At 52.8% G+C, this 15,356-nt stretch overlaps 1 protein-coding gene across 3 annotated transcripts in view; it reads right to left on the bottom strand.

The window, feature by feature from the left end:
* Window positions 1-6,815: 6,815 nt before the first annotated feature.
* ZNF707 (zinc finger protein 707) overlaps window positions 6,816-15,356 on the bottom strand; it is a 10,957-nt gene continuing 2,416 nt past the window's right edge. For 2 of the 3 annotated variants that reach the window (XM_008536263.2, XM_070632164.1), the window contains exons 2-6: window positions 12,691-12,778; window positions 11,837-11,963; window positions 11,295-11,426; window positions 10,729-10,857; window positions 7,484-10,264 (exon numbers count right to left, since the gene is read on the bottom strand). In XM_008536263.2, the coding sequence (XP_008534485.2) occupies window positions 9,435-10,264; window positions 10,729-10,857; window positions 11,295-11,426; window positions 11,837-11,963; window positions 12,691-12,705 (1,233 nt within the window). In that variant the 5' untranslated portion in view covers window positions 12,706-12,778 and the 3' untranslated portion in view covers window positions 7,484-9,434. Of the gene's footprint in view, window positions 10,265-10,728; window positions 10,858-11,294; window positions 11,427-11,836; window positions 11,964-12,690; window positions 12,779-15,356 lie in introns of all 3 variants that reach the window. The other variant, XM_008536265.2, reaches the window with a different exon arrangement.

Raw genomic sequence — 15,356 nt, 5'->3', positions numbered from 1 at the left:
AGAAGCCTGCCCACGGAGGTTCACGGCAGCTTTGTTCACAATCGCCCAAAAGCAACCAAGACGCTGTTCAGTGGGTGATGGACAGATAAACGTGGTCCATCCAGACAACAGGATATCATTCAGTGCCAAAAATAAATGAGCTATGAAGCCGTGAAAAGACACAGAGGAACCTTAAATGCATGTTACTAAGTGAAAGAAGCCAATCTGAAAAGGCTACATAGTCTGTGATTCCAACTCTATGACATTCTGGAAAAGGCAAAACTATGAAGACAGTAAAAAGATCAGGGGCTGCCAGGGGTACTTGGGTGGGGGGGGATGAATAGACCGGCACAGGGGATTTTTAGGGCTGTGAAACTGCTCTGTACGATACGATAATGGTGGATACGTGTCTATACGTTTGTCCAGACCCACAGAACGTGCAACACCAAGAGCGAACCCTGATGTAAACTATGGGCTTTATTAATAATGGATCCATATTGGCTCATCAGTTGTAGCAAATGAACTGCACTAATGCAAGATATTAATAACAGGAGAAACTGGGGGGTCAGGAGTACATGGCAACTCTCTGCACTTTCTGATCAATTTTTCAGTAAGCCTAAAACTACTCTAAAAATATAAAGTCTCTTAACTTTTTTTTAAAAAGTAAAAACATTAAAGTAGTGGAAGCCTTTTATATTCCTGAGGAGTGGAAAGCATTTTTTAACAAGAAAGAAAACCCCAAGGCATAAAAGAAAAGATTACTATAAGAAGATAGAAAATTAATGTAAAGAACTCTAAGGTAAGGGCCGGCCCCATGGTGTCGTGGTTTGGGTGCGGGGCACTCCACTTCGGCAACCTGGGTTCACAGGTTTGGATCCTGGGCACCAACCTACTCCACTCATCAGCCATGGTGTGGCAGCGACCCACATAGAAAGTGGAGGAAGACTGGCACAGATGTTAGCTCAGGGCTAATCTTCCTCAAGCAAAAAAAACCAAAAAGCAAAAGAGGAAGATTGGCAACAGATATTAGCTCAGGACTAAGCTACCTCAGGAAAAAAAAAACTAAGGTAAAATACACCATAAATTAGAAGGCAAACAACAATCTTGGCAAAAATATTTACAACAGATAAAAGAGACAAAGGACAACTCTCTTTATAATGAGCTATAAAGAAAAGAAAAAGAGCCAACAACCCACCAGCAAAAGCAGGCAGAGGCCTTGGAGACCAGAGAACACAGTGCTGATGCACAGGCGACAAGACAGTGCCCCGGGCCTGGGGAGATGCCGAGTAAAGCAGTGCCGCATGAGGGAGGCCCCCACCCAGGGTGGGAAGGGCTCCGTCACGCTGAGCCTGAGGCGGGCCGTCTGCCTCTCTTAAATTCGAAGCAGGCAGACTGTGACCAGCGGCTCTCCAGGAATCCTTTCTGCGTATATGCTGTGGGTTGAACTGTGTCCCCAGAAAGATCTGTACGAATCCTAACCTCCAGATCCGACCGTGTTTGGAAATAGGGTTGCTGCAGATGTAATTAGCTGAGATGAGGTCACAATGGAGTGGGGCCCCTAATCCAATAGGACGGGTGTCTTTGTAAGAAGACAGAGACACATGGGGTGAATGCCATGTGACCACAGAGGCAGAGACTGGAGTGATGTGGCCACGAGCCAAGGGACGCCAAGGATGGCCGGCGCCACCAGCAGCAGGAAGAGGCAGGAAGGATCCTCCCTCCAGGTTTCAGAGGCAGCGCAGCCCCGCCCACACCTTGATCTTGACTTCTAGCCTCAGAACCGGGACAGTAAATTTCTGGTGTTTTCAGCCGCCCGGTCTGTGCCCCAGGAGACGGATGCGACCCACATGCGCACACAGACGCGGGAGACCGTTCACCGCAGCACGATACTCACGGGAAGCGTCCTTCAGCAGGACACAGCGTGAAGCTCTGTGAGGCTGCCACCCGAGGAGGACACGGAGCGTCCATGGTAGACTGACGAGAGCAGGTGCAGGACGATGTGGGGAGTACGGCTCCGTTATTGCGAGGAAAACAAACCAAAGTCATGGGCTTACTGACACGGCACAGGACAAGCAGCTGGGGACATGCCACCGTGAACAGACTATCCCCGGGGAGTGGGGCTGGGTGAGGGGGTCTTTGACTTTCCGCTGTCTCCCAGAGAGGTATGCTTTCTCAAGGATGAGGCTTCTATTGAACCGATAACTTGGAATAAATTTCACTAGAATAACATGCACTTGGCTCTCTTGTCTAGGCAAAACTTGCCTAATTTACTGGTCAGGAGATCCAGAACCCCACTCCACCCTCCCCACGGGGCACACAGTCAGACCACAGAGGCCTCGTGGTGAGGGGATTTCAATGGGTCATGAAGGACAAGGACGACGCACAGCAGCTTGGGTTTTCTGGGTCCCAAATGGGAAGACTGGGATGCCATGCTTTGCAGGCCAGGAACCAGAGAGGCCAACTGTGCTGCAGCCCTGACAGCTGGCTTTTCTGTTTGAATGCAAGTGCCTGGCCTCAGCTTTGACTGCTGGCGCCCACTTCAAAGAGGGCATTCAGTCCAATGACGGCTGTCTGGAAAAAACACGTCGTCAGCCACTCGACTAGATAAAGAGCCACTGCTCCCCCCAGGCCCCCCAGGCTCCTTTGTTTCACAGATCCTGGTTGGTTTCTATAACTCACTTTTGGGGCCTCTTGTTTTTTCTCTTCCCAAGCTTTAAATTCCCACTCTTATGTTTTAAATTCACCAATAAAGAGTGAGCCCACGAAGCCCTAGGCCCCCACCCTCCACCCCAAGAAAAGCAGAACCCCAGGCCCATGCGCTCACTCTCTGTACAATACTGTAATGATGGTGTCAATGCAAATAACCAACAGCCACTCTATAGATAAGAGAGGGACGGTGAGGTCTACCTGAGCCAAGCTGAGGACTAGCCCAGGGAAGGCAGTCTCCACAAAGGAAGAAAGCGTTCTGGAGAAGCATGGTTTTCAGTACAGTTTTATACCTTTTTAGAACGAAGAACATACAGCAAACACACCAGGGATACACATTCATCAAAGGTTCAAAGAGATACGCAATTATAGGTTAGCAGGTCAACATGACCCTGCTGTCCGGGAAAGGAGACATCTCCAGGAGCACTGATACTCCGTGCAGGCACAGCAGTGAGCAGCCTATCCTCAAAGCATTCTTTACTTTGAGACAGTGTTTAATGCATCCTCCTCTTAGTTTTTTGTGCGTGTGAGGAAGATTGTTGCTGAGCTAACACCTGTGCCAGTCTTCCTCTATTTTATGTGGGATGCTGCCACAGCGTGGCTTGACAAGCAGTGCTAGGTCCGTGCCTGGGATCCAAACCTGTGAACCCCAGGCAACCAAAGTGGAGTGTGCAAACTTAACCACTACGCCACCAAGTCAGCCCCTAATGCATCCTTATCTTTAATGGTTAAAGCAGACGGACAATGTATGTCTGACAGGCCTTAAGTCAAGCTTCTTTAGTTCAGGCCAAACCAGGTTTAAACCAGAACAGTACCCCACATACCTCAATATGTGAAAATTCATTATCATTGGATACATTGCGACCTCGCTGTGTGGCCCCAGGCGGGCTGTGTAATTTCCAGGTGCTGTAGGTCATAAACCTTTATTTTGCCAAAGTTTCTTTATGGTTACTACTGAAGGGCATCTTGTAGTCATAACAGGAACCAGAAGGGCCGGCCCAGCCACAACAGTGGTTATTGATAGGCTGAGACCAGCACCAAACACCAACTCTGAGACGGAAACGCAGGCTGCGGGCGTGCTGAGGAGAGGATGTGTGCACAGGGAGGAGTGAGGGCCCAGGCCGACCCACAGGGCGCTCTGAAGCTGGTGCCTTTACACGCTCTGGAGCTGTTACACGTCTCCATCGACCTGTCATTGGAGGCAGTCATCAGGAAGGGGGGCCAACTTGGGCCAAACAACTCACTTTGGCCAAGGGCCCTTCCTGGAGGGCTGACCCATGAGGGCTGTGGCAGCAGCACTCTCAGCAGCTGGGGGACCGTCCCTTTAGTCCTGAAGGGGCATTCAAATGGCATGTCACTGCATCTGCTACAAACGCCAAAGGGTTGAGTTTTATTTGCAGGACTGGAGGGAAAAGTGAATCAGGAAATAGCAGGACTGGATTCATGTTGTACAGAAGGACCTGGTGCCTTTACTGGAGCCAGAGCTGCCTGAGGAATAAGGTGGGAGCTGCCAGGCAGCCTCATTCAGAAGGCACCACGGGAGACGACAGGACGCCTCTACAGAATACTGTCCTAGCTCCCTTAGGTGTCTCTCCTCCCCAAATGGTAAGGCATTGGAGAAAGCCGCCCCCTCTCTCAAGCCTGTTCCCAAGTGACCTCCAGGAGTCTGGAGGAGCCTCACAGAGTAGCCTGAGGAGCCCACCACTTAGGAGGGACTCGGGGGGGCCTGATGGCGGCACAGGACCACTCACTGCCCGCTTCTGCCTCCCATGCGGTCTCAGAAGCAGCGCTGCCCCGGGGCTGTCCTACAGTGGACGTCACTGAACTTTACCCACCCGCTGACTTCCCTGATTCCTCTTTTAAAAAGAACCTCCCTCTCCTCTTGCTCCTTTGTAGGGAATTTTGTCGTACCCAAATTTTCCACATGGTCCTTGAGTTGCAGAAGCCCCTTCGGGTTGTGACAGACACACTGGACACCAGCTCTGGGGAGGCGGGCCCACGCGGTGCTCAGCCACTGCTCAGGCATGCATGCTGGCTCTCTGCCACCAGGGGCGGGCAGCCAGACGGGAAACTGGATGGCGCATCAGAGACAGTGGGGGGCACCCGCGAGCTGACCACCTTGTCTTCCCCTCTCTGCGGTAGGTAAAGATAGCCCCCGGCCACCACAAGGGGGCCTGCAAGTCAGGAGCTGCGAGCCGATCAGAAAGCTCTTCCAAAGAGGCCATCAAGAAACCCAGCTTAGTGGCAGCACCAGGAGCACAGTGAGCACGTCCTGAGGCTGTCTTACCGAGGCCTCGCCTTTCTTGGGGCTTGACTGTTGAGCTCTGCTTGGACTGTGGAGACAGGACATTCCTGCAGTTGCAGTCCCGCACTGCACAACGACACAGGCTGTCTTTCCTGAAAAGTGTGCGTGTGCGCAGGGGCTGTGCGGAGAGGGTGAGCGAACTCGAAGCGGTCAGCTGTGAGATGCCCGGGCCCCCTCAGAGTTCCCTCTGTGCCTCCTTGCCCCCCGGCTCCACAACCCACCATCCAGCTGTGGACAGTGATGGGCCAGGTGGAAAGGAGGTTTCCTAAAGTTAAGTCCGGTATGGTTCCGACATTAGGCTCATACTGAGGAATCCTCTTTTTTCATACTTTTGCTCAAAACCTGCACGTTTCTTATTCCCCAAAACATTTCATTTGGTGGGCCATGACTTCGATCCCAGGAGACCACAGACGCAAGCATTACAAGGTGGATTATCAAGGGCAAGGCTGCATGGGAGAAGCCGCTGCCTCCTACCCGGGCCCTGCACTGCCAACTCCATGCGCACGCGCCCTCAGTGGAGGGTCTCAAGGGTTTGGGACATCTGCAGACTCCACGAAGACCCAGAACATCAGGTATGTAGTGTTTATGATGCATCCTTCCCAGCATGACCCCAAACATCTGTATTTACCAAGCATTATGCTTCCCCAAAGATGACCAGATGGTCTGGCTGCGGCTTCAGAACACACTGGGGCTGTTCGGGGTGCTCGGCCTGCTGGGAATGTGCTCTCCCTGAGCGCCAGGCTCTCCTCTCCCTGGACACACAAACTCCCTGGTCTTGGGCAAGGCTGCAGGGGCCACTGTGTGGTTCTCATGTTCCTGGGGTTCTCACTGCTCCAGGGCACACGTGTGCTGGGTGTAGACATGCAGGCTGGACAAGAGCGTCCCCTGGGGACAGAGAGTGGAAGGCCAGGTCACAGGCATGATTCTTACAAATCAGCCCCAGTGGGACACCATCCTGCCCCAAAGTGGACTCACGTGTCCTCTGTCCCAGGGAAACGCAGGCAAAAGTGGCAGCTACTCCCCTGGCTGATGGTGGAGCTCCACTGCCACCAGGCTCGCCTGCCCTGAGAAGGCTGGTACTTCTCACCTGCTGTGAGACTCCGTCCTCCTGGGGACGTGGTGACAGCAAGAGCTGAGGGGCAGGCCCTGTTGTGCCCTCACGAGCTCCACTACCACGACTCTCCATCTGCATCTTGTCTGAAGGCAGCTTTCTCAGGAAGCGACATGCAAATGCACACAGGAGCCACAGCCTGGCCAGCCAGTACTGTGTCTGCCAATTACTGCTCCCTTGAAGGACTCTCCAGCCAGAGCCTGGGAAGCTGGGCACCAAGAAACTACAGACTGGGACGTCCACCACAGCCGTGGTCTAAGCAGCCGGCAGCAGTGAGCGAGGGGCAGCTGGAGGCCTGACGCTCCCACTCTTCAACTGCCCCTCAGCCCAAGGTGGCCGCTGGGATCAGTCGACAATTGTCGTCAGATGGAATTTAGTTAGTTACATAATTATTCATTGTTCATATTTAACTCCACACAATTGCATCATGAAGGATTAAAACCCAGAAACAGGGGAGACAGTCACCTGGCCAGCGGGCTCCTGCAGGACAAAGTTCGAGTCTTTAGAAGTGCTACCCAGAGCGGTGACTGCTCACACCCCCAAGGCAGGCCATTCAGACCTGCACACAAACACCATCTGAAGGCCTTCACAACTCCACACATTGGGGGAAACCCACCAGGCACTTCCCTGCCCAACAGCTCTGAACTGGAAGAAAAATACAGGCACTAGTACAAATGTTTGGATTCCATAAATAAGAGAAAAGTCACTCAAATGTTCCATTGGGTAGACTTCCATTTATTCTAGAGGCCCTGCACCCCACACCCCCATGTCCTCACTGGCCAGGAGAAGGCTGGTCTACAGACCAGGACTGACCCAGAGAAGCTCCTGCTATGACCTGGATTGTGTCCCCACAATTCCCACATGGAAGCCCTAACCCCTAATGGATGGTATTTGGAGGGGGCCTTTGGGAGGTGGTTAGGGTTAGATGAGGTCGTGAGGGTGGGCCCCGTGATGGTATTAGTGCCCTTATAAGAAGAGACGGCAGAGCTCTCTCTCTGTCCACTATGTGAAGACACAGCGAGAAGGAGGCCATCTACAAGCCTGGAAGAGAGTCCTCACCAGGAACCCACCATGCTGACCGCATCTTGGACTTCTGGGCTCCAGAACTGAGAAAATCAATTTCCAATATTTAAGACCCCTAGTCTGTGGTGTTTTGTTATGGCAGCCCAAGCCAACTGAGACGGCTTCGTAACTTAAGACTTAATGGCTGTTTTCAACCATCTTCAGTAAGTGTTAATGAACTTAAAATATAATATCCTGTAAAACAAAAAAAAATACAGAAAAATTTCAAGCATACCCATCACCTAGCTTCAACAACTCATTCTGCTAATATTGCTTTGTCTTCCTTATTAGAATTTTAAAGCAAATCCCACATCACATCATTTCACCCATGAATGTCAGAATGTGTCTTTAATAAGGACTTATAAAAACAGAACCACCATGACATTATCACAACAAAATCCTTAATACCACTACCATCCAGTCCATGCTCAGATTTCCACAACAGTCTCTGACGTGCCTTCTTCAGCTGGTTTGCGCAGATCAGGATCAGACATCCTCAGAGCACTGGTCCCTGGCGGCCCCCTCTTCCCCAGCCTGACTCACTGAGAGGTCACTGCCTGGCAGCATCTCCCTGTCTGATCTGGCTCAGTGCTTCCTCTTGGTGGTTTGAACCTGCCCTTCACCCCCCATTTCCTGTATACTCACTTCTAATTCTATCATTCCATCCACATTTGTTAGCTGGAATTCTTAAAAAACAAAAGAAAATCAGAATCTTTCATCAACTATTTGGCTAACCTGAAACGGTGTTCATACCAGCAAGGGGGCAAGTGTCCTGCCCTGACCAGCTCTGAGTGGGAGCCGCTGCCCTCGGGAGCTGCACTTGGCAGTTATACTTCCGTGCTGGTCAAGCGGAGACGCCTGAAGTTTAGAACAAAGAGGTGCCTCTTCCTCCTAAAACTCCCTCTCGCGAACACGGCTGTCCCTTACTGCTCTAAGACCGGACTTCACTCACTGATTCAAGGTGCGGGACCTAAGTCTCTCCTGAAGGTGCCGTGGGGGGACTTGCGTGGCAGTGGTCACCTTGGTGAGCAGTCAACCACTCCGACCTAATCAGCTCCTGGACACCACCCACCAGCACAAAGGCACCTGCAGTTGCTGTGGTGACCATAAAGCCACAACATGGTAGTGGCTGTGGGGGTCCTACTTAGCAAAGAAAGATCCTAAAAGCAGAGGGCCTGGGGCTGAGCAAAGCCATCACAGGCCGGGAGCCATGTCGGTGACACATCCACATGCGTACTCAGGTCTGGTGAGACCCCTCCAGGCCTCATGGGCCACACGGGAACCCTCTGCCGGCTTCCTCACCACACGTCCCTGCAGCCGACACAGGCTCTGACGGACAGTCACCACCAGAGTACCAGAAGCTCCCAGTGCCTGACCTCACCGGGCGGAGGGACTCAGCTGTGCTCTTGGGAGCAAAGGGCTGAGTCTGGAGCGAAAGGACCGTGCAGACCCACATGGCTTCTTCGACAGATCTGCGAGCATCTGATCACATAACTCTGGGAGAAAAGCCCTCCAAACTGCACGTGCTCACAAACATTAACAAACACACACAGCAAGATGCCATGATGTTTTACCAAAGACCTAGTATCTACAAGTTAATCTAGGCTGGAGAGAGGGGCCACAGCAACGGGGCTGCCAGGGCAGGGTTCTTAGACACTTGTGAGGACACACGGGCCCAAGCAGGTACCAGATGGATGCCGTGTCCTCACGCAGAGGACTTGCTAACCACAACTCTGGTTCTGAGTTCCGGGTGACCACTGAAGGTCTGGAATCCTCTGACGAGCTCACGACATTACAAAGGTGCCCCTTTCTAAGTTGCACCTACAAAGACTGCAGGAGGGGCTGTACTTCTGTGTAAAACCCACAGCTGCCTTAAGATGCAGAAATGGGATGCAAGTTGAAAAAGACAAACAGACCAGACAAGGAAGGGAGTGAAAAAGAGGTAGGAAGGGAAGAAAGTTAAGGTCACAGGGAGAGCCCTTGGCCCTGGGGAGGGGCAGGGGCCTGGCACCTGGAACCTGGCGCTGCACCTGCTTGGCCTCCTCCTGCTACCATGACCATGGGAGCACCCGGGCTCTTGCCACAGTGTGCCCCTCAGACCCACTTCTCCTGGAGGGCGGTGTTCCCAGTGATGCCACTCGGGAGAGCCAGGAGCTCTGACTGCACCTTTCCTGCAGGTCTGGGATCAAGGTGGCTTCTTCCCGCCTCGTTAAGTCAGGACCCACCGCCTCCCGCGGCGCCTGCAGACCCAGACACGCGCCGTGGGCGCTCCTACACTTCCCCTCTCCTGTGGGTCCTCTGATGCCGCGTGAAGAAGCCCAGGTGGCGGAAGCCCTTCCCGCAGCGGTCGCATTCGTAGGCCCTCCTGGTCAGGTGCAGCCTCTGGTGGATGCTGAAGCCCTTGGGCCACCGGAAGGCCTTGCCGCACTGGGCACACGTGTAGGGCTTCTCCCCGCTGTGGATCCTCCGGTGGTGGGTGAGGTTCTCCTTGGTGCGGAAGGCCTTCCCACAGTCTGTGCAGCAGAAAGGCCTCTCCCCGCTGTGTAGCAGCTGATGCCGGAGAAGGTTCGACTTCTGCTTGAAGGCCTTCCCACAGTCCCCGCACGGGTAGGGTTTGTGCTCAGTGTGGACCTTGCGATGCTGGGCGAGGCGGTCTTTCAGGCTGAAGGCCTGTCCACACACCTCACAGCTGAAGGGCTTCTCATTTGTGTGGTTTCTCTGGTGTCTCAACAGGTTTGAGACCCACCTGAAGGTCTGGCCACATTCAAAACACGCGAAGGACTTGGCTCCCGTGTGGACCGTCTGGTGAGCAGTGAGCCGGCTGTGACAGCTCAGGACTTTCCCACACGTGTCACAGATAAATGGCTGCTCCTGAGCGGGACACTCCTGCTGCTCTTGGAGGCCTGGCGGCTGCCCGCAACACACCCCACACCCGCCGCACTGCAGAGCCGCCATGCAGGGAAGCTGCACGTCGTCCGAGCTCAGAAGGAAGCTCTTCCCGAAACCAGCGCCAGCCTCGGCTCTCTTGGACTCGTGGATTTCCTCATGGGTTGCCGACAGCCGATTATGCTGTCTCTTCTGGTAAAGGGACTTCCCTGCTCCTGGGGAGGAACACAGGCGCTTACACAGGGCTGGCAGCCCTGAAGACGGGCCAGCAAAACAGAAGAAAAGCTACAAAATGTGTCCTATCAGCTCATTTCAATCTAATTAAGGATTCACTCCAAGTAAGTGGCACAGGTGTGGTAAGGAAACACACAGACAAGCCAGAAGTGTCAACAGTGGGAATGAAAGTGAACTGAAATGCTCACCCGAGGCAGGTGAGAGTTAGGTACACTCCTGCATCATCGGCATGATGGAAGACTCTAAACTTCAAGTTGGCTTACACGGCCCAAGAGTACAGGTACATACTTGTCTTCGCATAGGAAGAAAGACACCAATCAGGGTAGAAAGAACGCCCTAAGCTTGCCTCCGTCCATTCAACAAGGCCCTGGTGGGGTGGGGGGTGACGCCAGGGACAGGCATGTAGAAGCTGGGGAGCTCTGCAGAGTTGTTCTGAACCACTCACCCTCCAGGATGTAAGCTCCTCTCCAGCCAGGGACCTGAGACCCTCTCCGTCCTGGGGCTCCACACAACCCAGTGTCTTCCCAGCTTGTCTCATTTTCACACATCTGCTTGATCTCACTTCTGAGAGAATCTGAAATCAACAAGAGAAGCCCACCACTGCGCCCACCACCTCATTGATGGAGGGAGGCACCGTTACCATCTGGTTTTACAAAGGCATAAACAGCACACAAAGCACCTGCCCAGGCCACCGGGAAGACCCTCAGAGAAGCGGGTCAGGCTCCTGACTTCATCCTGTGAGCACATGTGGCCGCCAGGCCTCAAATAGCTACACCCAGGGTCTCCACAGGACAGTGCCCGGCCCTCTCAGGCCAGACCCAAACTGAGGCTGCACCTGCCGCCTGCCCGCCTCACACATCCCCAGGGCGTGCTTGGCACTCCTTGGGGCAGCTCTCAGTGCAGGAGTGTGGCTGACACCCCGTGGGTTTCCACAGTCTCATTAGGAAGCAGCTCGGCACCCACAGTCCCACTGGGAGAGGAAAACGGACAGACACTGCATGTTGAGCTCACCCGGGAGCTGGGAGGTGGGAAAATGGGGAGCCCTCCACGCTTCCTGAAACTTGGCTCTCTCCTGCTCCTCAACCCATGGCTCATCCCACTGTTCCAGGTGAGAGATGAGGTCTGGTCTGGGGCCGCAAAATCCTTCTCAAAGGAGAGAAAAGGTGCTGTTTTATTTGTAGAGAGGACAAAGCGAGGGTGCAGGGGCTCAGGCCAGTCCTCAGGGATCCTCCAGAGAAGCTGCCCCAAAACAGAGACAACAGAGAGAAAGGGAGTCAGGGCAGCAAATGGGCTCTCCTTCCCCCCTCCCTGCTGCTGGCAAAGGCCCAGAGAAGGTTCCAGCAGTGCCAAGTCCAACAGTGGATGGACCTGAGGAAGAGGGGGCTGCCTCCAAGAGCACAAAGAAATGCCCTTGGCCAGACTTGGTGCAGAACAGCCCCTCTATGGGACATAGGACAAAGGCTCCCACTCCCAAACCCCCGTAGCCTGGACTCCAGGCCCCAGCACCATCGAGGGAGCAGGGAGGCTCTAGAGACTGAAAGCACAGTCCTTACCCAGTGCGGCCAAGTTCCCAAAATTATCCAGCATCACGTCCCGGTAGAGGGCCCTCTGGCTGGGGTCCAGACACTGCCACTCCTCCCTTGAGAAGTGTATGGCCACCTCCTCGAAGGTCACCGGCTCCTGCAACAGACAGCTCCCCCCCAGGAGCAAGAAGTCACACCTGGCTGCTCTTGAGGCTGGCAGGACAGCAGGAAATAAAGAGAAGCTAAAACCCACAGGTCTGGGCTGGAAGAAAAAGTGTGTGTGCGCAGAGGCTGGAAGCTTAGGCATGAGGGAAGGCACATGTTAGGGACTAAATGTCTGTGTCCCCCAAATTTGTACGTAGAAGCCCTAACCCCAGTACGGCTGTTTGAAGACAGGGCCTGTAAGGCAGTAATTAAGGTTAAAAGCGGTCACGAGGGTGGGGCCTGATCCGATAGGATCAGTGTCTTCATAAAAAAAGACACCAGAGAGCTTGCACACCCACTCTCCCCCTCTCTCAGGCGGCCGTCTGCACACCAGGAAGTGGGTCCTCACCAGAACCCGACCATGCCGGCACCCTGGTCTGGGACTTTCAGCCTCCAGAACAGTGAGAAGTACTCAAATGCTTGTGGTAGTGAGTTATGGCAGCTCTAGCAGACAAGATAGCACCTAAGAGAAGGACACGTATTTTCAACTTTTCTGTAACATCTACTGAGGTCTTACTGTAAATGAATCACATTTTCTTTTTGTTCCTCAGTCCATAAGAGGGAACGACCAATCAGGCAGGGAGCCACAGACCTCTGGAGCCACCACCGTGGACCCCTCGCCACGGTGGGCTGGAGGCTGGGGCTCGGGCACCTGCAGGGCTGGGGAAGGCTGCGCTCACCTGGGACACATCCATGGGAACAGCAGTGGCCTGCAGGGAGACGTGTGGGCCCTCGCTGGGGAAAGGCAGGTGCCGAAGAGCAGCCAATCTGGGGAGACAGAGAGTGAGTGAGAGCTGCAGCCTGGAAGCCCCCACCTGACTCAGGAGCTGCACCTACTCAGGGGGCCGAGGGGGATTCAGGAAAAACCAGTGACACAAGGGCACACATGCTGGCAGGGGATGCTGCTAGCAGGGGATGCTCCATAATAGAAGGGGAACTGGGGGCGCGGAGCGGGCCAGCACCACTGTAGGGAAATCACTAGCTGCGATGTGCTACCTCACACACAAGGACCATGACATTCCAGAAGGCAAGCCACAGTCTCTCACCAAATGATAGCTGAGAGCAGCCATTTATGGCTGAAAGCCAACAGCTTTTTTGCAGACATGTCACTGGAGAATTTGGGGCTAAAACCCCACTTGAGGCAGCCTGGGTTCCCCCCCAGGAGACAGGACCAGGACAGCCCATGCCCATGGCACTGCACACACAAACGTCCTCGGGCATCTTCCCACAAACAAGGCCACCTCACAGCCTTCCCCCAAACGCAGCTATGGTGCAGCTCTTTATTCTTCCTTATTCTCCATCAGAGCTTCATCATTCTTCACCTAGTTTGGGGAATAAGCCACAAGCTCCCAAACCGAGCAGCAGGCTCTGCTCAGATCAAGCATCTTCCCCCAGGTCTGTTCAGAACCACCCTCCTGGAAGCCCAAAGACTCCTGCCACAGTGGGCTCCTGTGTCCTGCCTGGGTGAAACATGGAGCCCCAAGATGCAGGAGAGGCCAGTTCTAAAGATGCCCCGAGAAAAGACAGACCAGCTGGAGGAAGATGCCTAGTTGCCCATATTAGGAATGAAAGAAAGAGGCCTCGCTACAGATCCCTTAGACATTAGAAGTATCATAAAGGGCCGTTACAAGCAACTTCATGCCAACAAACTCAGTAACTGAGATGAAAGAGACAAATTCCCTTAAAAGCACACTATGAAACTGACAAAAAAAAAAAAAACCCTCCCACAGGGAAAACACCAGACCCAGCTGATTCACTGATGAACGGCACCAAACCCTTAAGGAAGACTAGCACCAATCTTAGAAGCCTTTACAGGAACTGAGAAAGAATACATTCCAGCTTGTCTCACGAGGCCAGCAAAGCCTTCATACCAAAACCTGATAAAGACACTATAAGACAAGAAAAGTGCAGTCCAACCTCACTCATAAGCAGACACAGAAATTCCTAACAAAATATTAGGAAGTCCAATACAGTGATCTATAAAAAGAACTATAGTCTCCAACAAAACTCCAAATGGAGTTTATCTGAAGAATACAAAGTTGGTTTGATCATCATTCACTGGAGTTAATGACTCCAGGGCTGGAAGGCACCAGATCAGAGCACAACTTCCCAGAAGGATGCCTTTGCCCAGCTCAGCTCGGGCCTCTGTGGCAACCTCTCTTCACACCCATCTGCCTCACTCGCCACACCCACCTCCGGCCCAGCCACTCCAGCTGAGAGTTCTGCCGGAAGTTCATGGGGTTCATCCTTTGACATTCACTGGTAGTTACAGCTAACTGCTAGATGTTTTCCTGAGTATGTTTGTCAGGTTGAGATTTTCCTCATCTTTTCCTTTCAAGGGCATGGCATCACTTTCAGTCACAATGACTTCCTCAACTTTTCCTGTCACTTGAAAATGAAGCAACACAATTACCCACATTAACAGAATAAAGGAGAAAAACTACCATAAGAAAACTATATGATTATCTCAGTAGATGTAGAAAAGGCATTTGTTAAAATTCATCATCCAATCCCGAGAAAAACAAGGAACAGAACAGAAGCTCCTCACCCGGATAAGCCTGGGCTGACATCACAGCTAAAGGTCAAAACCCAGCTCCCCCTCTGGGCTCAGGAACAAGGCACGGCTGTCCGCTCTCACTGCCTCTCCTCAGCCTGGCGGTTCAGGCCAGTGCAAAGAAGGAGAAAGAAACAGAGCCATAAAGATTAGAAACAAAGAAGTGGAACTGTCATTATCCAAGGATGACATGAGAGTGCTTGTAGGAAAATCCTAAGGAATCCTCAAGCAAATAAAAACTAGAGCTAATGAGTGAAGTAAGGTCAGAGGATATAAAAACCAACTATATTTCTACCAGCAATGAATACTGGGAAAGTGAAATAAAAATTACAATGTAATAATTGCAAAAACAACAAAAAGTCAAATGCCTAGTGGGGCATAACAAGAAATCCTCAGTTCCTGGTACAAATCTCCTCAAACCCTTGGAATTTCATTCATAAGGAGCGCCCCCCCCCCTTTTTTTTCTTTTGTTGAGGAAGATTAGCCTTGAGCTAACATCCGCCAATCCTCCTCTTTTTTGCTGAGGAAGACTGGCCCTGAGCTAACATCCATGCCCATCTTCCTCTACTTTATATGTGGGACGCCTGCCACAGCATGGCTAGTCAAGTGGTGCCATGTCTGCACCCGGGATCCGAACTGGCAAACCCCGGGCCGCTGAAGCAGACCGTGTGCACTTACCCACTGGGCCATGGGGCCGGCCCCAGGAGCCCTTTTTTAACTTATGTTAATGAGGTGACTTGGAAAGCTCCTAAGTTGGGGGGGGAGGCCTGGTTGCCGGGGAATCAAACACTG

This window comes from Equus przewalskii, chromosome 8, assembly GCF_037783145.1.
Source record: "Equus przewalskii isolate Varuska chromosome 8, EquPr2, whole genome shotgun sequence".
NCBI classification, from domain to species: Eukaryota; Metazoa; Chordata; class Mammalia; order Perissodactyla; family Equidae; genus Equus; species Equus przewalskii.
The sequence above is the reverse complement of the archived record's forward strand: the minus strand, read 5'-3'. Positions and strand labels throughout refer to the sequence as shown.